Source organism: Microtus oregoni, unplaced genomic scaffold, assembly GCF_018167655.1.
Source record: "Microtus oregoni isolate MIOR12 unplaced genomic scaffold, Mior012 000010F_ref0000083, whole genome shotgun sequence".
NCBI lineage: Eukaryota > Metazoa > Chordata > Mammalia > Rodentia > Cricetidae > Microtus > Microtus oregoni.
The window spans coordinates 54,837,151-54,863,210 of NW_024543069.1; the positions used below are offsets into that span (position 1 = coordinate 54,837,151).

General features: G+C 41.2%; 1 protein-coding gene across 2 annotated transcripts in view; it reads left to right on the forward strand.

The window, feature by feature from the left end:
• Positions 1 to 26,060, forward strand: part of Pard3b (par-3 family cell polarity regulator beta) — a 1,021,419-nt gene that overhangs the window by 820,099 nt on the left and 175,260 nt on the right. For both annotated transcript variants that reach the window (XM_041659081.1, XM_041659082.1), the window contains exon 20: positions 15,149 to 15,451. In XM_041659081.1, the coding sequence (XP_041515015.1) occupies positions 15,149 to 15,451 (303 nt within the window). The remainder of the gene's footprint in view (positions 1 to 15,148; positions 15,452 to 26,060) is intronic.

Genomic DNA, 26,060 nt, shown 5'->3' on the forward strand with positions numbered 1-26,060 from the left:
TCTTCAGCTTAGAGCCCTCTTAACAAAGACCCTGCCGCTATCCTGTTAGAAGTAGTGGAGACCTTAGTGTATGAACCTGATGGGCACACCCGTATCTTCTCCCACATGGCACTTAAGTGTCCCCTCTCCTTTTCATCTAGGCCAGCACTATTATTCCTATCACATGATAAAGCCTAGATTTAGAAGAATGGGCTACTGGGCCTCGTTTTTCTAGAGTTTATCAGGATAGTTTCTCAAGGACAAACTCACACCTTCAATGACAGCTCTTAAGGAGAACCCCAGAAAACACTGTGGTTAGGTAATACACTTTCCCCACCTACCTGAAGTCTCCGATATCAGTAGCACAGAAGGGGAAAGACTCCGTTTCTTAAGCTTCCTGCAGAAGGGAAGACTGACTTCTCCTGATGAAGTGCCCTCCAACTGTGAACCGGGCACACATGTTTGGTGCTGTGAGTCTGTATCTCTACCCATGTGGCTACTGAAAGGTTGTGTATCCAAAGCAGGCTTGCCAGGCCGCGTGCCATCTCACAACAAAGGGACAGAACAGTGTATGTGTGTGTGTGTGTGTGTGTGTGTGTGTGTGTGTAGGCCACGTTCCCCACGCTTTAGCACAGTGACAGAGCAGCATGTGTGTGTGTGTGTGTGTGTGTGTGTGTGTAAGCCTAGTTCCCCACGCTTCAGCACAGAGATAGAGCAGCGTGTGTGTGTGTGTGTGTGTGTCTGTGTGTGTGTGTGTAAGCCTAGTTCCCCACGCTTCAGCACAGAGATAGAGCAGCGTGTGTGTGTGTGTGTGTGTGTGTGTGTGTGTGTGTGTAGGCCGTGTGCTACCTCACAGCACAGGGACAGAACAGTGCGTGTGTGTGTGTGTGTGTGTGTGTGTGTGTGTGTATGTAGGCCGTGTGCTACCTCACAGCACAGGGACAGAGCAGTGTGTGTGTGTGTGTTTGTGTGTGTGTGTGTATGCCGCAATCCCCACGATTCTGCACATTTTGATGTGACTAAGCACTTAACTGCAAAGGTCAGAGCGTGGCCAGGAGAGCACCCACCAGGTGTGAAATTCTAGGTGACAAAACAGAAGGAAGAGGAGGCCTAAAGAGAACGGAAAGGATATGAAGCCTATTTCCTCTTATTCTCTGCATTTTTCCTGTTTCCTCTCCAGGAAGTTTGCGTAGGCCTCAATATCCCGGACAGTCAACATGAGGGACTTATCTTCATTCTTTTCCCTATGATGGCATTACCACCATGTCAAAGGTCTCTCATTTTTTTTTTCAGATAGAACCCTTGGCAGTCCCTAAGACCAAAAAGTGCTGTATTCCAGAAAAAAATTAATATAAAAGGAAATAAATGCCTTATTTTCTCCACTGTTTCTCCTAGAGCTGCGGATAGAGAGCACATGCAAACGGAGGTTCTGAGGAGTAGAGACCACTTCTTGCCACACACGGGGGTCAATAACAATAAGAATCAAACACATCAACAAGATATGAATTTTATTCAGCCAGCAGAGCTTGCTCAAGGGAAGATTCTTATAGCTGTCTCCTTGGTGTTGCTTTGGCCAGCAGCCTGGGAACATCTTCAATGTCACCAGACTTAGTGACACCATTTTTAGGGTACTGTCTATAGGATTTCTATAAGGAATCACACAGTAGTAGAGAATATTTTAAGGAGAGTGTAGGCTGTTTTTTTCCACCCCCATCCCGCTTTGGGGCTAATTTTCCAAGGAAAGCTAAAGATGTTTACTAAGCATTTCTAGGAAATTTATCCACATTATGAGAATACAAATTACAGGAACTCAATGCATTAGCAATGGCGAAAGTTTAATGGGTCTGGGAAAGGTATAAATTTAGGGAAAATGTAAATTGCAGTAACGGGAGAGCCATCACTGTGTGGCAGGTCTCTTGAGATTGTAGTATTTAGTTGCCATATGAAGGAGTAAAGAATGTTGCCATTTGACATTGTCAGAAAAACAAAAAAGATAATGGTTAGGAATTGTCAGTGGCTGTCAATCATGATTTTAGAGTGTGCAGTCAACTTTATCATATATAACAACATTCTCCGTGGGAAATTTGGTCGTTTCTGGGCCATCTGGGATATAGAAAGTCTTTCTATTATCTCAGCTGGGCAAAGAACCGGTTAAACAATCCAGACCCTTGTGAGTTAGGTGTTTTCAGGTCACATCTGACATGACCAGGCTTCCCAGACTTTATCATTTTGCACTGCTTTATGGCCATTTAGCATTTCTGGGGGAGGGGGGACAATAGATCCTCAGCTTCAAGAGGAGAAACTCAGGAGATATTTTATCTCAGAAATGATATCTGCAGCTGAGGACGTGGCTCCGTCAAGTAAACGTGCTTGCTGTGTAGGCGTGAGGACCCACGTTTGCTCCCTAGAATTTCGTAAGAGTCAGAGATGGCCACACATGCCCCTGTAAACCCAAGGCTGTGAGGAACGGAGACAGGAGGATTGTTGTTGCGTGCTGGCCACGAGGCTAGCTCCAGGTCCGGTGAGGGACTCTGTTTAAAGCAAATACAGATGAAGAGCGACAAAAAAACACCATGTCATCTTCCAGCCTCCCCACAGGCATTGGCATGCATGCACACATGCCCCACACACTCATGACCCCCACGCTCGTGTGCACGTGAGCACACAGACACACTCGAATGCTATCTACATATTAGATTTTTGCAAACCGGGAAGAACTCAGTGTGCTGTTTGTATATGCGAAAAGAAAAGCATAATGAAAAGATCTGTATATAAGATTCTAGTAACTACATTAACTAATTTGTATGTCAGTATTTTAGAATGTTAGGTTGCTTTGCAGAAATACATTTATTTTTAAAAGTAATCAATTAGCCCATCAGTTGAGGCCTTTTACCATATCAGATCTGGTTTAGGCTACCTAGAGAAGTGAGTGGTGCCCTGCCCTGGCAGGGATGAGAAGACGATGAAAAATCTTACTGTCCTTGGCCGGGCAGTGGTGGCGCACGCCTTTAATCCCAGCACTCGGGAGGCAGAGGCAGGTGGATCTCTGTGAGTTCGAGGCCAGCCTGGTCTACAAAGGGAGTTCCAGGACAGGCTCCAAAGCTACAGAGAAACCCTGTCTCGAAAAAATAAAAAAAAAAAAAAATCTTACTGTCCTTAAAGCAGCTTTGTTGAAAAGATGAAACATTGATCACAAAGACGGCATTTTCTGGTCAGTATAATAATAATTTTAAGAATAATATTAATAACAATCAAACGCTACAATTCTTCTTGACCACGTATAGCTTGTGGCTTTGAAACCATATTGATAAGGAAAAGCTAAAGAAATATGGCTTGTTCTCTCGAACAAAGGATAATTGTAGTGACCTAATTGCAGCTTCTATTATAAGAGCAGAATGATAGCCAAGCAAATTATCCCCACTGTCAAAGAGAGCACTGCAGCAGGTACTTTGTAGTTTCTTTTAACAACAAGACTGCTTCTCCCCCATGCCCCTCCCCTGGAAGCCCTCCCTGACCTGCAGCTCTGTCACCACTAGAGCTAGCAAACTTCTTACTTCCTCTCTACCCCTCCCCACTCTGCTGTTTGCCCTCAAAAAATAGCAAGGAGAAATGTTGCCCCTAAACCTTCTTTGAACTGGGCAGGCAGTCAAAACTGCGCCTAGCGACATTAACCAGACAGTTTGTGAAAGTACCGAAGAACTAGGAGGGTATAGAAGAGGAAGTAGGGATGGGGGAGCTCATTCAGTGGTATTTTACCTGAAGTCATAAAAGGCAAACGGGAGACTCAGAAAAGGAAAATAAGGGACTCGGATCACAATGTGTTCATATCACTATTATGCGAGGCTCTTTGAAAAATCAAAAGGGAAAATGCCCGGTAATCTGATGGAAAAATCAGCCAACGATACGGACAGCTCACGGAAGAGGAAATGAAAATGGCCCCTAAATATATGAAAAGATACTCAGCATCGCATAATAGGAGTCAGGCTAATTAAAACCTCATGGAAACATGACTTCTCACCTGGCTTATCAAATTTCACAATGCGCTCTGATGATGAGACTAGAGACACAGCTGTCCTCTTGCAAGGCAGGTGGTAATGCAAAATAAAATCAATATGGAAGGAAGCTTATTGAAATCTAGAAAAAAGGTATATGTGTGTTATTCTTTAACAGAAATCCTTCTATGAACTGATTCGAAAGCCATGTTAGTAAAATGCAAACTGGCAACATTTGCTCAGGCATACTTGCTGTCGTGGCGCTTGACTCTATTTGCGAACTGAAGCTTTGTGGCAACCACAGAGCAAGTATGTTGTTACCATTTCTCTCAGAGTTCTGTGGTCATCAGCGTTTTTAGCAGTAACAATGTTTAGAGAAAAAACTACTGTACACACAGTAGACTACATCACAGTATAAGCATAACTTTTATATGCACTGGAAAACAAAAGACTTCATGAGTCACTTCACGGTGATACTCACTTGCTGCTGGGGTTGGAAAACGAACCCACAGTCTCTACGAGGTATGTCTGCACTTGCCAAACTCTGGAGACACCCGAGTTTCCAAGACTCGTGACTGGTGAAATAAGCACAAGCACAGCACATGGTGAACTGCCGTGAAGTTTTTGTTTTAAAACAACAATGTATCCATTGGTTCAAATGAAGTATTCTTCTGGATGCAAAACAACAATGTATCCATTGGTTTAAATGAAGTATTCTTCCGGATGTCTGGGTGAAAAAGTAGGATGTATGATATCCTAGCTTTTGTATAACAGAGAAGGGATATAAATATATAAACATGGATGCTTAAAAAAGTATAGTTACACTGTTCTGGATAAGCAAGAGAGATAATGAAAGCCGCACAGATTATTTTGTCCTATTTAATTTAGAAAAATAATACATTGAGGTTGGGGAGATGGCTCAGTAGGTAAGGCGCTTGCTGTTCAAGTGTGAGGACCTGAGTCTGGATCCTTTGCACCCAAGCAAAGGCCTGGCCTGGCAGCATACATCTGTGTCCTCAGAGCTAGTGTGGCAAGGGGAGGGGTGGGGTAAGAGCAGGCTGGTGTCTGAAGCTGTGTCAACCAGTCTAACTAATCAATGAGCTCCAGGTTCAGTAAGAAACTAGCTCTCAAAGAACAATGTGCACAAGGCATGGAAGATTTTGCCTTAAATGCTAGACCTAAGAGTCAGAGGCAGGTGTTCTGAGTTCAAGGTCAACCTGGTGTACATACAGTCTTCCAGGACTTCCAGGAGAGTTACCTGATGAAACCCTGTCTCAAAAGTGGAGCATGGTAAAAGAGGACGTCCAACATCAACCTCCAAGCATACACTCCCCGCAGATGTGCACACACGTGCACACCAGACAAACATGTGCATATGGCTTACATGTTTAGTGATAAAAGTCAAAGTAAGAGAAAGAATAGTCTCCTGAAACTTAAAAGCAAACCAAGTTAAATAACCTAACTAAAACAAATCGGTGCGTAACCACTTAGGAAAAGTAACTGAGTAACGTTAGAAACAGTTTTGACTATTCATAGTGCAATAGAAAATAGAGAATTTCTATCTCTGTTTTAGAGAAAACAGAAAATATTTTATCAGAAAATAGAGCCAAGGTAACACCATAAGCTTTAATAGCCTAGTGATAATTGCTACTGTCTAAATGTTTGGGCATACCCCCCAACCCAACAACATTCCTGCATTGAAACCTGATTGACACAATGATATTAATAGGGGTAGGACTCTGGGGAGGTGACTGTGTAATAAGGGAAAACCTTTCAAAATTAGATCAGTCCCCTTAGAAGAGACACTGAGGCTGCTTTGCCTGTCTGTAAGGCACAGAACACAGTAAGAGGCCAGCAGTCTATGTCTGAGAACAGGATCCTCCCTTGACCCTGCTAGCACCCAGATCTCCAACACAAATCTCAGACATGTGGCTGATGAGCCACAGATTGAGACGTGATGCGATCATTGTTATTTTAAATTATGCATTATTTTAGTTGCATATATTATAATGTAATTATATGTTATATATACATGTAATACAGTTAATACAAATATAATGCAATTATATATACAAATACATAATTATATTAGTATAAAGAATCAAGATATTTTATTTTAAAAAGAATATGTAGGTTTTTATTTACAGTTAAGTAACATTTCGGCAGTGTTAAACTTGGATCAGAATTATCCAAGATGATGATTTTTAAAAACTCTGTGCTTTCAGACACAATGGGAATCAAGAAGTAGATGCCTCACAAAACGAAAACTAGATGTACTATGTTACATGATCATGTTACTCTTGGGTCTATACTCACAGGACTCTAAGTCAGCACACATGGAGAGATATTTGCACATACATTTTTATGACAGAACTACCCACAGTAACCAGGCAATGGAACTGGCTTAGATGTCCATCGTCAGATGAATGAATAAAGTGTGTCATGTATACGTGATGGACTTTTATTCAGCTGTATGAAATCATGTCATCTGCAAGAAAACATGGAAATGGAGATAATCATGTTAAATAAAATAAGTCAGGCCCAGAAAGACAGACATCACGTGCTCTCTCTTGTATATGTAAACTGGGCTTCATGAAAGTGAAATACACACCCGTACCCGTGTATGTATATATGACATGAATGTATAAGGTATTTGGGATGAGGGAAAATTATAGGAAGTTAAAGGGAAACAAGAAAAAGATTTGAAGGAAGAAAGAAAAATAAATACTATAACATCTTATATGTTGTATATGTAAATACATGTGTACATATATAATGTGGATCTCATGGCACTAAGAGTATTTCAGTAAAATCTAAATTTGTTGAGGGAAAGCTTCTATTATAGAAGAATTTGTGTGTGTGCACACATGTGTGTATCACTGTGTGTATGTGTGTGTGTGCGCGCGCACTCCTAGTAAACTCTTGTCAGTGAGCACGACTGAACCTAGACTGGGTATTCATCCCCCATTCATTTCAGAAGAAAAGGGTACTTGGGGAACAACTTCTTCCAAATTAGAATGTGAGATTTGTTGTGAACCTGAGGCTACTTACTTGTCAGATCCCAGCAAAGAAACTATCAAAAGTAAATGGGTCAAGACAAAAGGACAGAGCAACTGACACAGGGCCACCCCCCACCCCCCACCCCCACCCGCGCTAACTCTGGGCAGCACGCGCAGCAAAGGGAGGAAGGAATGCACGTGATTAAAGCATTGTGTTCATGTATCATGGGTTAAATAAAAGTTCACAATAATTTCACAACCCCTGTAATGGGCAACACAGAAAAGAAGCCTCTAATAACTCATTTCTCCCCACTGGAAGTACCCAGGACACTAACGCCTTAATCTGGAAATCAGCAACAAAGAAAGAAGGAAGAAGGGAGGGAGGGAAGGAAGGAAGAAAGAAAAAAAAGAAAGAGAAAGGAAGAAAGAAAGAAAGAAAGAAAGGAAGGGAGAGAGAGAGAGAAAGAAAGAAAGAAAGAAAGAAAGAAAGAAAGAAAGAAAGAAAGAAGCATTTTTACTGATTTACTGATTTGCCTGCACTGGGAGAACTTCACTAAAATCAAAACTCCAACTTGTTGAGAGCAAGGTTTTCTTTTTCTTTTTCTTTTCTTTTTTTTTTTTACTGTGTTGCGAAATAGAGCTTTTTTTATTTATCTTTAATTATTTATTTTTTAAAAACTATCTTTTCTCATTTTATATATCCCAGTTCCTACTCCCTCCCCTCCTCCCAATCCCTTCGCCTTCCCCCCCATCCTACCATCCCCCGTCTACTCCTCAGAGAGGGTAAAATTTCCTATGGGGAGTTAACAAAGTCTAGCACATTGCTTTGAGGAAGAACCAAGGTCCTCCCTACTATATGTGCACTGAACAAGGTATCCCTCCAAAGAGAATAGATTCCAAAAAGCCAGTAAATCCTGGTCTCACTGCCAGTGGCCCACAGCCAGTCTGCCTTAGCCACCCAACTCTCACCCACATTCTGAGGGCCGAGTTTGGTCCTATGCTGGTTCCCTCGCTGTCAGACCAGAGTTGGTGAGCTCCCATTAGCTCAGGGAAGCTGTTTCTGTGGGTGTCCCCATCATAGTCTTGACCTCTTTGTTCGTATTCTCACCTCTCCCACACTTTGACTGGACTTCGCGAGTCAAAAAAAGGTTTTCTTATAGAAGAATTCTAGATATATCTATAGATATAGATATAAAGTGGCCTTCCAAATGATGATTTTACAACCTGTTATGAAATAATTCAGCAAAACTCGTTGATGGTTAAATGAAAAAGTAGTCACAGAACTTCCCGGTGGACTCCAGTTTGCTCTCTTGTAGAAAAAGTAACACAGCCAGGCACTGGATGCATTCTTAGGGATACAGCTCAAAATGCATCGCTGGGATGCTATTACCCTGCAGCGACATTTTCATGAATTGACATGGTAACAATAGTGAGTTATCTTCGGTGCCATTGCTGTCTTATCTAATCAAAATAAAATTGATTTTGATATACAACTTATGTCCTATGGTAGTGGTAATCAGGAAAACTTCATATTAAAATATAGACTTTGAAGTACATATTGAGCAGAACTGCCTTCTGAGCAAGGTTATTGGGCGTTACAGGAGTGAATAAAATACTTCAATTAAATAAACAGGACAATCAATTTGTTGATAAGTCACTTATGAAAGGGAACCCTGGTTATCAGCCAGCTTCTCAACAGTCACACTGTTGTGCAAAGTGGAGCCACAAGTCTATGCTCAAGGAAAGACGACAAGCCAATAATTCAATCTGTCAAAAACAGCCTTTGGTACAGAAATCATATTTTTACCCACTTAAGAAATGCTGCCTCAACGCATTCTTCTTGAGGAAGACACACCATGGGTATGAGGACTATGGGCCTTTATTAAGTCTGATTATCTTTGTAGATTAAATGTCAAGTTGTTTGCTGTGTTGGTTTGAATGAGAATGGACCACATAGGTTCATATGTTTGAATACTTGGTCCCCAGTTGGTGGGACTGCTTAGAAAATATTAGCAGGTACGGCCTTGTTGGAGGAGATATATCGCTGGGAGAGTGATTTGAGGTTTCAAAAGCCAGTACTATTTTCAGTTAGCTCTTTCTCTCTTCTCCTCCTCTTCTTCCTGTCTTCCCATCCTGTCTCCTGTCTTTCCTCCCTCCCCCAAGTGTGTGTGTGTGTGTGTGTGTGTGTGTGTGTGTGTGTACGCGCGTACCCTGCTTCCCATGGACCAACCTCTGAAACTCTAAGCAAACCTCCAATAAACTCTTCCTTTGAATTTCCTTGGTCATGATGCCTCATCACAGCAATGAAAACTAACTGAGACATTTCCAAAGGTGGGGCCAAATGAGAATTACACAGAAATGTGCTTTTATAAGGTAGGCAAGGATTAGCTACAAGAATGGATGGGCAGCATGAAGCTAGTCATAACACAGGGCTGTGTAGCTCCCTTCACCTGCTTCTTAAGTAGCAGGATTCTTAGTGTGGAGGAGAGGAGATACAGGTGTGATACAGCTGCAGCTGTCAGGGAGACTGCTGCTTATGATTGAGAATGCTTAGGCCTCATTGTGACAGAGCTGGACTGTGGTCTTCATGAGAGGAGCCCAGCGAAAGGTCCCGAAGTAAAATAGGGTCATGACCTCAGAAGGTCTTTATGAAGCCTCTCCAGCCTCCTGTTTCTTTATCCAGTCTCTCTGACACATACATTTTCCTGCCACCATTGCCCGAGATGATGCACCCAAAAAAGCCCATCAACACCCATGCCGTGCTGCTTAGACCCAAACCGGAGCTATTTAAGCCTCCTTTCTCTACTCACAGGAAATGAACTAACACGGACAGTTCCTGTATTACTTACAAATATTAGTGCTCTATAAGAGTGTGTAATCTGGGGCTTTGTTTTGTAAAATGTGAGTATCTTTGTTTCATTTTATAATAAAAGTTAAAAATAAAAAAGAAGAATATTTAACTTTACCGACTTTTTAAATGTTGAACCCACACATTAGATAAATCATATGTGCGCATAACCTTTACTGGAAACATCTTCTTGTAGAGAGGAGGTATCCCAAACCAGCCAGTTTCTACATCATATTTATAGGCCAGGACTGAGTAAAGACTGTATGTCTTTGCCCACTCATGGGTGTCCCTTCCTCTAATTAAAGAACCTAACACCATTTCCACAATTTATATCAAGATGACAAGTTCCTTCCACACCCAGGCCACATGGCCATGCATGACGGACCATTACTGCTTTCTTTGCCACTGGATTGTAATCCCTTATACTTATGTCTCTCCTGTAGATGAACCAGGGACCAAGTATGGCTCTATTCTTCTTCCTAATACGCAGTGTAATTGCAGCAGATACTGAATGCATAAACAGCCAAAAAATTAGCAGAAAAGCTCACAAGACACACTGAAGAAGTTTGTAGTCCCATTAGGCTCAGAACATCGAGAGTGAATCAATAAAAGGTGTTGGTTCTGCTTTGTTTTTATAGTCTTAGTCCAACATGTGGAAATGGGGGATGTCCTCCAGTCAGAACAAAGGGCATGCTAGTGTATACACACAACACATGGAAGCACACTGGTTTGTGTAATCCACCCACCCCCCTCTCCAAAAGGAAGCCATTTAGTGACCGTTGTGAGCAAACTTTACAAGGCTTATATAATACAAATGTGTTCGATGCCTACGAAATTGGGCCTGAAAAATGCTATTGCATTTGTTCCCATTTGTAATTTTCAACTTTTATTGAAATGAAACAAACACACAGAAATTTCCATGGAAATCAATGGATTAAAGAACTTTATAGCGGTGTATTTCTGACAAATGCAGAGTTTACTGAAGCTACATGGTGTAGCGAAGACAAAGCAGTGAGGCCACTATGAGACTATAACTGACAAACTCTGTCTTCTGTAAAGATTAAAGAGAGATCTTTTACTAATGGAAGTTGAGTACTCTTAGTAGAAGGAGTTGAGCTGAAGGAACAATAATTTGTCATAACCAAGACACTTACCTTAAATACATATAAAAATTCAAAAACACGTAATATACAACGTTGCATTAAGATGCATTTCTAGAAGCAACCACATTATGACTTTCCCCTATATCCTGCCAAGCAGTTCCATGCAGGAATGTCAGTGTGTAATTTACAAATATCACATCTTCCTGTATGGTTACCTCCGCTGGCTTCTCACTTCCCTGTAGAAAAGGAATAACGTTAAATTGGGACAGTGATCTCGTGCTAGTGACAGTCCTTCGGAAGGTCCTAAAACCTTTCAGGGGTGGATCTTTGCTGAAATAAATATGTCTGTGACTAATTAAATGTATTTCATACCCTACAAATGTTTGAGATTTAAATTAGAGTGTATGCTAAAACATCATTTTGAGTGACACAAGAATAGTAATTTAAGGTTACCAGTCACTTCAATTATACGTGTTTTCCTGAGATAATTCCCTTCCCCACTTTGCTGTGTTACTGTCCTGGGAGTTTATGTTCTGTGATCTTGGATTTGTCAATTGTCCTGCTCCTACACAAGCTTGTCCCAGTGCTTCGTTTAGTTTGACGAGTCTAGACTTTCCTTCACCTCTTCACCCTCCTTACTGCTTCTTTTTCTCCCTACTTTGTCTCCTTGAAGTTTCCTCGTAGACAGGAGACTACTCTCAGGGCAGTCAGCTCTCCCAATCCATTAACCCCAATTTGAAGTTGGGTCCACACGTAAACACAGTTCTAGGCCCTTCCCTATCCTCAGACTCTCTTTTACTTAGTAAAGTCACGCTGACTATGTTCCTGCAGACTTTCTTCCTTACTTCAGGGAAATATGTGCCTGGCTAAAACTATGAACATGTAGTAGCTCTTGGCATCACCCCTCTTTTAGTCTCAATTTTAATGTAAAGCATGGCACTGTAGCCACTTTTCACTCCGTTAGGGATTCATGTTCTTCCCCACTGTTCGGCCATGTGATGTTTTGGGGAATCGTGAGCTAGGCATGCTGTCTCTCAGTCGTCTGCAATCCACTGGAGATCCCCAATCTGACTGAGAATGCAGTGGACATGCTCCTTTAGGGAACCGTTAGCGCAGCCTTCTCAGGAACAGATTAAAGTGGTGTGCTGGCTACTCTTATGCCAACTTGACCAAAGCTAGAGTCATTTTGGAAGAGGAAACCTAAATTAAGAAAATGCCCCGACAGGTGGCCTGTGGGTAGGCCTGTGCTCCATTTTCTTAAATGCTGTTTGATCCGGAATGGTTCAGATCACTGTGGGGCTAGTAATCCGGTAAATAAGAAAGCAAATGAACAAGCTATGAGGAGCTAGCCAGTAAACAACACTCCCCCCCACCCCATGGCCTCTGCTTCAGTTCCTGCCTGCAGGTCCCTGCCTTGGCTTCCCTAGATGATGGACTATAAGCTATGCAATGGAATAAACAAAACAAAGTAAAACCAGTCTTCCCCGTATTGCTTTGGGTCATGGTGTTTGATCACAGCAGTAGAAACCCTAACTAATACAAGTGGGATATGGCGACGTACCAACATCTCTTTGAATAAATCAGACTGCCATAGTCCAATAAAACTTCCTGCAGTTGTGGAATTTGTCCACATCTTCATTGTCAGTTCTGCAGCCACTGACTATATCTATCTAATAATCACTTGAATGAATTTATAAGACTAAAAAAGTTTTATTTTATTTTAATTAATGCAAGTTTAAATTTATAGGGCCACACACAGCAGATCTAGGCAATATAAAACATGAACACTACACACTATTGCCAAGGAAATGGAAATTAAAAGGGATAATCAAGAAATATAATGGGAAGGAGGTAAACTGCCTTCAACGAGGGAAAAAAGATGTTTCAATCATTCAGAGTTAGTGTACTCAGGACAATGGGGAGTGAGTGGCACCATGAAATGAAAAGATTGCTAGGTGATTCTGAAATTTGAGGATGTTAACAGGTTGAGTTTCCAGTGGTCAGGAGACTCCCAAATAGAAACAACTAGAAACAGAGAAAAATACAAGATCCCATGTCAGACATGGAGAACCTTTTTATCTATGAGTCTCTACATACTTAGGAAGCTTAACTAATTTGAAAACCTCAAAGAAAGAGAGACATGAAATAAGGAACTCAGATCCTGGTGTCCTATCTCTGCTATTTTAGAAAAATCAGGCTTGGCATTTTCGTATTCCATTAATCCACAAGTGTAGCCCATGCGGCGGCCAGGAGGTATTTACCTTTCTACTGACGATTTCTCTCAAGGCATCGCAGTTATGAGAGAGAGGGAACACACAGAATCACACCCTAGGACTTTCCTGGTGTCTTTTTACCTTCTTTACAATGGACATCCATCCCTATCATTGTAGTACGGGAAGCATTCTCTGATAAACCAGCCTGCACCATTCCTTGGAAAATGGTAAATCTTTGTATAATGCTCACTTTAGGCTGAAACTCAAATTTCATTGGAGCAGACTGTCTTCTTTATAAAAAATTTTTCAAAACAAACATCCATGAATCTGGGACACACATGCATTGAAAGGGGACAGGAAAAGCACTTTAATGAGCACCCTACTGTGTAATCTTTTCATCTTAATTCAGAATTCCTTAGAGATACAAAATGCCTTATGAAAAAATACAAATCCTTCCAATTATTTATATGTCAGGTATGTTTTTAGCTTAATCAAAACAGGTATGCAATATTATATCCTGGCATTTCTTTTCATCTGTTGTGACCCTGAGCTAGGTGCTGTTTTTCTTTCCTGTGCTTCTTTCTAACTGTTTTATTTTGTTGCTTCTTTCTCTTGCCCAATTTCTTCTCCATTCTCCTGAGATTAAAAAAAAAACCAAAAAAACTAAAATACAAATACTGTCTTCTCTCAAGAAAAAAAAAATACTTTGAAAGACCATGCCTTCTAACGATTTCAACAAAGGGTTTGATGTCTGGAAAATGAAAATAGCTGCTACATACAGAAACAACTGTATTTGTTTGAAGAGAAGTTGCTGGGGACTTCGGGATCTGTTTATAGCTGGTCCAGGGCTTCTGTCTGTGTCTCCAGGCAAACATAGACCTTTCACCGCTAGCCGTAGCCTCTTACCGCCTCTGAGTTATGTATGGATTTCAATTTTGTCCCCATCTTTCCTTGAACATCTCTTTAGATGTTCAAGACAGGATCATTTTACTCTTGCATCTCATAGATCCTACATCTTCTTTTCTCAAGGGTGAAAGGTAAAAGGTCCTCTAAACACCATCCACATCACGGGTGTTGAGGACATCTGAGTGAGCTTCCCATCTCAGTACACTAGTCTAATGCCATCTGGATTCGTTCTTGCAGTTCAGGTGGGTATAGAACCCACCTAAATACATGTTCTGCTCCGTCCTCAGTCTCTTCATACTGCCACTGGCTACCAGTAACTTTCTGAGCTAGCACTTAAAGCTTCAGGGCTATGGAGTTCTGCCAGCAATGAAGTTTAATTTACTTAGATGTGCCAATTCATCTCTGTCACAAGCCTATTAATTTCTTCATTATTTTACTCTGTCCCTAGCCCTTGCACAATGAGGCACAATGATCCCCATTTGTGTAAAAAGAAAAAAAGGTGGAATCTCTTATAAATTACCTTCAGTTCTGCTGCTTTTAGTGACCAGACAGTCCCTGTATTTCTTTTTCATATTTAAATCAATGTTTTCAAACTCTTCTTCAGAAGAATACACTGAAACTCTGGAGTGATGTCATAGCAAAAGTGTAGGATTCTGATGGGCTCTTTCCCACGCAGTCTTGTCCCAAGAAAGACTTTCACCGCGCCTCTTCCAAGGCGGACGGTTGCTATAAGCACAGCTCCTTTATAGGGAGGGACTACTGTCAGCCCCTCATCAGTCACAGATGTCTCCATATACCTAGAGCATGGCACCCCTCATCAGTCAGAGATGTCTCAGGGTACCTAGAGCACGGTGCCCCTCGTCAGTTAGAGAGGTGTCAGGGTACCTATAGCATTGCTATCAAAGTGAAGACTGACAAATAAAGGTCATGGATTTAGAATTAATCCTCTTATGCTTTTGACATTTCTGCCTGGTGTAATCTTGAAGACACAGGAAGGTGACAGCTGAGAGGTTAGCAAGAGTTAACAGAGATATGGGAGACTGTTCCGTTGTATTAGCATCTGAAAGTCACATTCTCCTGTGCCACCTCTCTCTTCTCTATTTTTCAGGATTGGAGGCAAACACCAGGAGCTAAGGGAAAAGCAGGCAGGAGTTCTTGTCGATTATGCTGCTGGAGCCACTGGACCAGTGCATGACATGGACGATGATGAAATGGACCCCAATTATGCCAGAGTGAACCACTTTCGGGAGCCCTGCACATCAGCCAACGTCTTTAGATCTCCGTCTCCCCCCCGAGCTGGACCACTGGCTTACCCTCGGGATGGGCGTCCGCTGTCTCCAGACAGAGACCACTTAGAGGGTCTCTATGCCAAGGTCAACAAGCCGTATCATCCTCCAGCCCTGGCTGACAGGTAATGCTATGAAAGATGGTTGCAGTTTTAACTCAGTTTTAAGTCTCAAATCATCCCTACCGCTGAAGCAAATAAAAGCATATCCTTCAATCTATTAAAACTAAAATGACATGGTGCCCTAGACAAGTGTTCCACTTTGACCTACCATTATGGTATCAGTCATCAAAAAGAAAGCAATAACTAGCTATAAGTTGGCATGAATGAATGGTAGCAGCAGTCATGGTACAGCTGGGAACAATCCTTGCAGGAGTACAGTGGCAGAGAACTAATGATGAAGACATTGAAGGCATACTGTCTTTTGTCCTAAGAGCCCTATTGTCAGAAGATGGCGTGAAACATGGAGGTGAGGAGTCAGACAAGGGAAAATGGCTTCCAAGCAGGCATAATTGGAGTGGGATTATAGATAGCTACCATAGTGCAGGAGACTTTGAAAAATAAGATTGGGATTTTCTAATCGAGGAAAACTAAACTGCCTGGCAGATGTGGAAAATGAGATAATCTTGGTCCTAGGAGTTTGATGAAGCAGCAAAAGATAGGATGTGACCTGTAGATTTAGGAGCAAGGGAAAGAGGATATTGAGAACGTCTGTCTGGAGCAAGTAAGGAGCAAGATGATTCCAACTGCACCTCTTGCCCAAAGAAGAATGTCCTGTCAGGGAAAGGATGTCCTAAAAGAGCTTCAGTCTGTATGCATCATCATGTGACCTTGGAGTCCCTCAGACCAGGAATGAGTTGATAGAACTTGCTCTAATTTTGACTGCTGCTGTTTGAAATCTGTAGGGAGAAAAGGAAGAGGATGGTGCAAGAAGCGCTCATGCTAGATGAAAGAAAAAGACTCATTTTCCAGGTCCCCTAGGGTTCCGACGACCACCGGGACCCTAGCAGTAGCCAGCTTTTGTGTGGTAGCATGATATATCGCGTATGTTTACCGTTTACACATTTCCCCAGCTGGGTGATATTATGCACTTTCAATTAGGTTGGGGAGAGGAAGGGAAATGGCATTTTATGCAGACTGTAAAGTGTAGCTTCACAAGACTGATTGATTACCTTTCAGAACCTTTCCAATAACCAAGTGGGAAGCGAGGAGCAATTTTTAATCCTTACTGTCAAGCTTCCAGGTTGATGATATTAAAGAAAGATGGTCAAGTTTTGCGTTAAGACAAAATGAAAATATAAATTCCTATGACTGTGTGATGCGGCCATCATAAGCAAATTGCTAATTCCAAGGATTGATTAAGAGTTGGCCTTTTTCTCTCCAGTCTTCTCATAGGGTTGAATTTTATCATGTAAATAATAATGCTATTCTAGAGTCTATTCTAGGCTAAAGCATAGTCAATCTTTCTTTCCCCCAGTCAGAAGGGCTTCGTAGCAATCCTCTTTGCATATGTACGATAGAACAGCAACACATGAAGACTGTATTCCCCAGACCTTCCCAAGCTGGTGTGCTCCGGTGCTGGTTCCATGGGAATAAATGTGGGACATTGTAAAATAAGAGATTATACCAAACCCACAAGCAGAATTAACCCCCAGAAATAGATTTCTCTTTTAGTGTAGTCTTTTTTTCAATGATATATCAATGTGCACTGTTGACACCCGAGAACACTATACAACCAGAACGCATCATACCCAGAGTATTTGTCACTAAAGTTTATTTTACCCATATTTTGCAAAGACTCTGTATTGTTCAGATTCCTTTATCTGTGACAAAAATCCACGAGACAAACAACCCAAAAGCAGAACTCGTTGTTTGTATGCGGTTTTCTAGGTCTCAGAATGTGCCGTGGCCACTCAGCCAAGCTGCTCCTGGGCTCTACATCATGATGTGAGAAATGTTTGGGGGCAAAGCTACTCTTCTAGTGACAGCAGGAAGCAGAGAGGACCAGGCCCTTCAAAATCCTGCCCTTCATGGTGGTCAATACCGGCTGTGAATTAGGCAGGGTCTAGAATCTGGACGTATCTGTGAGGGAGTCTCTATATTAGGCTAACTGAGGTAAAGACCCATGCTAGAGTAGGCATCAGCAAGTATTTCATGAGTCAGAATTCCATACTAAATCAAAAGGGAAGGGCAAGCTAAATAATAGGGTTTATCTGGCTTCCTGATAACGTGATCAACTGCTTTGGTTTCTGTTCTCATAATTTCTCCATCATGATAGGCTGACTGCACCCTCAAACTGTTAACTAGAATAAACTTTCCCCCACTGAAGTTGCTTCTTCCCAGATATTTGCTCACACTGAGGGGAAGAATAACAAATGTTTCCCCAGACCCTTACTTCCTCAAACCTGGCTCCACTTCTGAGTATCTATGACCTTATCAGCAGATCAACCCGCTGACAAAGTTGCCATCTCTCTGTGACCTCAGCCATAAACATTGTTGCACTGGCACTGAACCTTCAATACTGAATCCATAGGGGACATTTTTAGTTCTAAACTATAACACACATGTGGATACGCTGTTGCCCATGTGGTAGATCAGGAAAGAAAACTCATTGCATAATGTTAAAGACAGCAACTATAAAACACTGCCAGAAAATGATTTCTTTACTGCCAAGCCCAGGTTCTGTATGAGTAGAGGAGTCTTCACTTTGGCTCTGGCCTCTTTGTGTCAATGAATGCTCCAAATCCGCCTTCTACAGAGCCTTAGGTAGCTGTTAAACTTTTGGATAGCAGATCAAAAAGTACCTCTTTTTACTCAGAATTGTCTTGATTCTGCTCTTATCTTTAATTGTATTTAAACTCCGCTCTGTTCCTTTCTCTTGAAGTCTTAAAGCAAGCAATTTTCCCTTGATGCATAGCAAGCACTGCATAATGGTAGTTATTATCATCATGATTACTATTATGACCACTCATACTGTCCGATAGCAATGAAATTCTGGGCCTACGTACATATAAGACAGTTGTCCGAGCAATGTCTCCAAGCAGATACCTTATTTTCTGAGTTCTAAACCTACCTTATTTTAAAGTAAAGGATATATCACTTTCTGACCCATCTGTTCAATCATTCTCATTCAATAAGTGTTCATGTGTCATTTACTATGTCCTAGATACTGTAGAAAATTCCAGGGAAGATGGGAAGATGGTCCTGACATATCAATGAGGACTAGAGGAGGTCCTCTTATATCCAGTAGAATTCCAGTGGAAATGGAGAGTTGTAATAGCCTGTAGTTAAAAATGAAAGCTTTTCTTTTTTGTTTGGCTTATATGCAAAAGGCATCCTAAAGCAAATGATGGCAGAGCTGGCTTTGCGGGGAGATCCTTAAGCATCAACAATAAGATAACTGCTTTCCATTACAAAGTAATCAAATGTGAACAAAGATCAAGTTGCATTTAAGGAAGTCCAGAAACACCCAGGACAGGGCTTGTAGGGAAGAAGGAAAGTGAAGGGAACGAGTCTGCACAGCACATTGAAGTCACGTGTCCATCAATAGGTCACAGGTTGATAGTTCTTGGTTGATAATAGCTGCCTAGAAGTCTGTAGGTAGAGCATCTCATAGCTGTCTAACTCGGACTCCAGAAATCTGGATGGCAGTGGACAGTGGCGACTGATGTGTGTCCCCATCCTGTTACCACTGTCATAACTGTGTCCACTGAGGTCAAAAGAATAAAACCTACAAAGAGAATGTGGCCACTAAAAGGCCATTGGTTAACTTAGAGAGAGCAGTGTCTTCTTAGAGAAGCTTAGTAGGAGGCCAGGAAACTTGCAGTGAGACTTGATGAGGAGGTGAGGATGGAGCGTGACCCCAACAGTAATGAGAAAGCAGAATGGTGGGCAGGAAAGGGTATCTCTGAAGTCACGTCTAACACGATGCTTCAAAGAGAACTAACAAAGTCACCTCGTGGTAATGCTGCAGAAAACGGGGCTCAGGGAATGGAAGTAACTGGCCCAAGATTAGGACTTAATTCTTCACTGCTCTGTGTTCTTTTCCCTCACCCACCCTGTCACTCAGGCACACCTTCTCCCTTCCTAGTGCAGTGTGCAGATAAAGTGGTTCAGTTTCGGGTTCTTAACATGTTAAAGGTGTTGTTAAACCATGACTTCTGGAATGGGGCTGATCTCTGTCTGGTTCTCTTCTGGATTACAACTGCATGGACTTCAGTAAGATGACTTTCCCAAGATGCCATGTCTCATCCTCGTGCAAGCAACGCAACAAATACTTGTGGCGCATGTATCAAGTTCCAGGACTGACCATCCGTCCTGAGTTCAACGGAGATTGAGGGAAAATGGTACATCCCCCTTACAGAGGGTTGCTGTACACTAAAAGATAGGTAGATCTTAACAAAGACAGTGGTCGGCACATGGTAGTTGCCACAGATTGGCTGTTAGACTAGTAAATGGGAACAAACAAGGGAAAATGAAACTGGCAGGAAGTGTGGTATGGGAGAACAGAGCTTCTTCAGCGCCACTCACAACTCTTTGACACCCAAGATTTTAATGCTACCCCTAAGCATATAAGTAATAAAATACACATACGAGTTAAACACTTACTGATAATATATTATAAATACGTTTATTTTAAGATGGTTTTTATGTATAATTTTACCCGGCATTAAAAATGAAAGCAGATTTGCATACTAATGAGATGCGTGCTCTTTTATTTTACATAAAAAATTCAATCATGGCTGAATATTTGATGCTATAGGACATAAACCATCTTCAGCGTTTTTCAGAGTTGATCAATACTTTGATTTTATAATTGCCAATGCTAAGAACACCACTTCACATAAATAGAAGAAAATGACAGAAGTTGTGCTTAGGGCCCCTGTTGGAAATTCTATCCTCATCATGGGCCAGAATTCATATAATGATTGTTCTCTGTGAAATCCAAGCCAGCAACTCTAACATCAATCTTTCAAATCAAACATTCTAACAAAATACAGTTGAAAGACACATGAAATTGATATTTACTTGCTGAGAACTGGTGGTAGGAAAACATTAAAAGTCTGAGTTTTCCAGGTAGAGTAAAAATACTGTAGCCCTTAACATGCAGCCGTCTGAAATCTGAGCCAAGATAGAGTGTTCAAAGCTGTTTATGTTGCATGTTCAGGGCCAAGGCTGCAGTGAAGGTGAGGGACACGGCATGGGTGAGTGCTGCCAAAAACACCATGAATTGATTATGTGGTAATCATGCATCCAGAGACCTTTTACTGTTGCCAAAATTTTTGCAACCTTTATATCCAGTTATGACTTCTTATGGGGTTATGACTCACAGCGTAAGATACTGGATATTAGTGGAAACAGAAAGAAAAGACGCAGCGGCAAGAGATAAAATAGAAAGGTCCAAGAGCTGAGCAAAAAAGAGGTGGGGTGACTGACCCTTGGTCATCTTGAGTGAGATTCAGGGACATCTGTGGGAGAAAGAAGGAGCAGGCTGAGGGTTTATACATGGGGTACAATCCTAGAATCCCGCAAGCTGATCAATAAAAGAACATTCTCACCTTTCTATCAGATGGAGGCTTGATGCCATAATGCCTTACATGATGAGATGGCTAAAAAAAAAATTTACTTTTTTATTAAGTTTTCATCTCTATAAAAATGTATCTGTTAGCCAGGCAATGGTGACGCACGCCTTTAATCCCAGCACTCGGGAGGCAGAGGCAGGCGGATCTCTGTGAGTTCGAGACCAGCCTGGTCTACAGAGCTAGTTCCAGGACAGGCTCCAAAGCCACAGAGAAACCCTGTCTCAAAAAAGCAAAAAAAAAATGTATCTGTTAATATATCTATGCTCAAAACTGACCTGAACAAGGGTACAGAAGGCATGGCAAGTGCCCTCGGTCACTGGGCAATCATTCTTCAATATAAACTCCTCCAGCTATTTAGTCCTGTCTCATAATCCATACCTGTAGCCCTCTTGGTGGTTGGTTCCCTGGATACACTCAGTTCTATTGAGTTTATGATCACTGTGTTAATCATGGCGTACACAACTGGACGCCATCTTTCAGAGGCATCCGAAGTCAAAGGATTTTGTCTTCCTTGGCCCTCATCTTTTATATCTATTGACGTGACCTGAACTTGCACATCAGCTCCAGTTTCTAGCTTATGTTATACTTTTTCTAAAACGTCTATGCTTTTTCATTTGCATTATTGTTTTAGTTTATTTGATAATATTATAATAAACCATGACCAAAACTAAGGAAAGAGTTTATTTGAGCTTGCATCTAGAAGGGAAGTCAGGGCAGGAACTTGAAACTAGGAACTGAAACAGAGGCCATGGAGGAATGCTGCTGACTGGCTTACTCAGTCTGCTTTCTTACACAACCCAGGGCCACCTGCCCAGGGGTGGGACCTGCCCGCCATGGGCTGGACTCGTCCACATCAATCATTAGTAAAGACAGTATACCCCCACAGGCTTGTCAGCAGGCCAATATTATGGAAGCATTTCCTCAGTTAAAATTCCCTCTCCCCGTCTGACTCTAACTAGTGTCAAGTTGACAAAACTCTCTTCAGGACAATTGTCAAGCTATGTATTATTGAATCTTATATATGTAGAATAAATTTTTATTGGAGGATTTTTTATCTAAACTAAAAATATACCTGTTAGGATTAAAGCCAGTCATGGTTGTCATACACCCCCAATCCTAACAGGTTCAAGATGAAGCAGGAGAATCATTTGTTTGAGCCGATACTGGGCTACATAGTGACACCCTATCTTCCAGCCCCCAAAAATGCACTTGTTAGTTTTAGCTCATTATTATCATCTATAAAGGTATTCTATTTGTTCAAATTATTAGCTATGCTTCATAGGTTAGTTTTGTCACCCTCATATTTAATCATTGAGACTCATCTATGTCATTGATAAGATCATTGATCAGTGTCAAGTATAATCTTTGCAATTCATTACTTGAAACCTCCATTAATCAGCTCTCTGTGGGATCTTCACTTAGCTATACAGTTGACTGTATATAGTTTACACTCTTCATTTCAACCGGAAATGCTGTAAAATGTCTGACTTACTTCGATATGTGCCATGCTTGGAAGAGTTACCATCTCTTAACCTAGGCATGAAAGGAAACTACATGTTCTTAGTGAATCCAAAAGTAACTATTTTCTATGTCAGATGATCCAAATAATGATTACATGTAGACATAATTATAAGATTTTATGTGGTTCAGTAATACTGGAACCTTTTTCGTATTTGCTTACTCAATGTTTATTGACTAATGTATGATAACTGTGAAATTAAAGTGGTCAATAGCAGAGAACACCCTGGTCATCAGGTAAGTGTCCGCATTCTCCAGCATGTATGTGCAAGTGCTTTGTAGAAACCTTTAGTGAGCATCTGTTACATTGCAGAGCTCATACAAAGGAGTTTAGCAGTTCTGCCCCTCAAGAAACCCAATCTAGTGGCTGAGTCTGTCTCATAAACAAACTAAAAAAGGATCATAGTATGGTGTTAAGAGTTATAAACAGAATCCACTATTTAAAAAAAACCTTTAAATTGTAAGCACATTTTATTTTGGAAAAACCTGAAACTTTGGGACTTTCCAGTAACATTGATTAAAATGATCAATTTTTCAAAAACTTAAGTTTAAGAACTGTAAAATCAAGAGAAGGGTGTACCCTATATCCACTGGGCTGTCTGAGACTGCAGTGGAGTAAGCCCATAGCCTGTCTCAATAAACATCAGCTATGCCTCTCAGGAAAGCTTCTACCCAGTAACATTGGACCATAGAACACAGTAGGCTGTATATTCAGGGCAGTGAATTTACGTATAACTGCTTATGAAGGTTATTATTGTATCTTGCTGTTGACCCTTGAAGTCATGCATTTTAGAACCCAATAGATTCCATCTGTTCCATGGTCACATGGTTAAAAGCTAATCCTACCTCCAACTCTAACTCTTGCTGGAATGTTACAATTATGAGAAACAAAAAGGTAGAAACAGAAAAGTGAGAGGAGGATACACAAAACAACTGAGAAACATCCCAGATTCTGTGAGATTTGTCATATCATTTGCATAAATGAATAATGTAGTTGTTAAACAGTGGGATACTTAGGTGATTATCTTATTCAATCCGTAGCTTATTAGATATTCCTAAGCTAGTCATCAGAGTGAAGGTTATCTTCCTTCCATGTCACTTGAATGTCCAATAGCCACATGTTGAGCCAGCCCAGTTTTCATGGCCCTGGAAGAGCTGTCAATGACAGAATGTGTGAAATCACATCTCTTGGCTATAAAACTAGAAAACCCAATGCATATATCTGTGTTTTCCATTCATGGGTCAAGTGACCTCTACCCATCTTCTTCCTTGTCTTCAGTCTGGGGAGGACCTGAAGCTGTGGGTGGGGCTTCCTGTGAGTAGATTTCATCTTGTGTTGTATCATACTTCTAAGATAATCTTGTGTCTATTATCCAGCAAAAAAAAGATTATTTGAAAGGGGTTGAATAATCAGTGAAATACTCTAAGGAAGTCGATTCCTTTGTAAAAAAAAAAAAAATAGCCAGGAGTCTCCAGTAACTTCACATTGGCAGAAATTAAATGGTCACTTCTATACACAAGAGAATGTGAAAGATAGTGTTTCATCTTTTCAGTCAATGAAGTCAGAAGAGAAAGGAGTTCCAAGTGGCTGTTATAGATCACTGCTTGGAATCCATCACAATCAGGTCAACTCCAGATGACTTGTTTCTTCTCCCCTTTCTCTCCCCTTTAATAATGCAAGTTTTAGATGAGCAATACACAGCACTGGGGTTAAGTATATTCCTATTAGCTTCACATGGGAGGTTTTCCTTATCGGTACCGTGTAGTCCCTCTCTAATTCAGGCAGAACTATTTCTGTCTGAGTAACTTTGACTGTGACTTAACTGAAGTACTTGGGTAGCTGTCTTCTCAGTTTTGGCAATCACTGAAAATTTTGTTTTGGGAAATTCTCCAAGAAGAGGAAAGATGGATTTGAAAGGTATCAGCAGGCTCGGCAGCCAGGTGGGAACAGCTGGGAGGGGACGAATCATGTGCTCCCGGGGCAATGTAAGATAATTGATATCTCTGTCACAACAGTGTGTTAATTGCAGAGATGCTGGCATTTCACTAAGCCGTGCTCTGTCACAGACAGCTCACAGGAGACTGATGTTTGTTCCCAGTCGCCTCCCTAGAGATTTTCCCAGTTAATTTTATTTCAGTTTCAGAGTATTTTAGATCTTCCTTCTGACTCATACCTTTATGAAACCCGTGTGTGGGATCTGAACAGTGAATACAATAATTTCCTAGAGATGTCGGGGTTTTTTTGCCTACAAGCGGAGCCAAAGCCATCTCATTTCACTTCAAGAATCCCAGTGATAAATGCTTTTTCTATGGAGATTTAACTCATCAGTTGAATGAAGCAATCAGACTTTCCCCCTTCAGAACATAATGCCATTCATGTTTAAGTGACTTTTAGATAATAATGAGAAATCTCTTAATGAAAGAATCGCTACGACCAGGTAAGTGCTAAGAGTAACGGATATATCATTAACTCTACTTTCCCTTACCCCTTCTCTTTTTAAACTTGAGTTCTCATTAATTTTTCTATGTTCTGAGAGCCCCACTTTTGGGCTGATGCTACTAATACCAGACAGACTAAATTATCTGTTTTCAGGAGTGAAAGATGTAACTAGTCTTCTAAGGAGGAGGGTTGATACACAATGACTGTCCATTCCTAAGGCCACCTCCCCTCCTAACCCCAGATAAATAAGCATACTCTACCCTGATTGTTAAAACGATTGTACATTTACTCATTTAAATGTTTTTCAAACAAATGACTTGAACTCTGGGATCTATTCATCTAGCTAAGTATTTACTCAGATGAGGTTGAAAGGTATGTATAGGCTATCCTCAGCAAAACATGACCCAGCACAAATGGAACAGGGTGTTGAATTGATGGCAAGAACAGTCATGTTTTTCCTTGGCTATCCACAGCACTCCCTCCTTCATTCGCTCATGCCATAAATTCTGAGATGCCTGTTATATACTAAATGCTGTGTACAAGGCTATGGAGATGTAACCGTGTGTTAGGAACCTTGAACTCTGTCTCTTTCTCCAGCAGAACTAGACTGATGCTGATCTACTGCAAGCCTCTTAGGACCTGTGGTTTGCATTTGTCTATTAGGCTAAGCCACATACCTTTTCATTACACAGTCTTTGCTGATGCTAAAGACAGATTCCAAAGTGCCCTCTTTACAATTTCTGGATTTAATGCAATGTGTAATCAAGAATAGGCCATTGTTAGGTCAATTACTTTCCTGTATTTATCTTTTCAAACAATAAATAATCAGTGGGATGGAGGGGGCAGTAAAAGAGAGTTTTAATGCTAGTACTCATAAATATCCACCAGCTTAAAGAGACGTTTTAATATTTATATGTGGTGGAATACCCTCCCCTCTAGAGAGAGCTCGGCTGAGGGCTGATAGGAATCCATGCAGTATCCCTGAGTCATCACTTTGTAGAGGCTCACAGGCAAGCCTGAGCAAGCCAGGGGTTGTGCCCAATAGTCAGTCTCTCGGTTCCCAAATTACCAATACCCGTGTGTATACACCTAAGAAGGAAACTTTTTGGTACATACTCAGTGGGCTTTCTATGTCAAGTTTAGTAGAGGACCTCGGGCCTGCCCATGCTCTTCGTCAGACCAAAGCCTGAAGAGA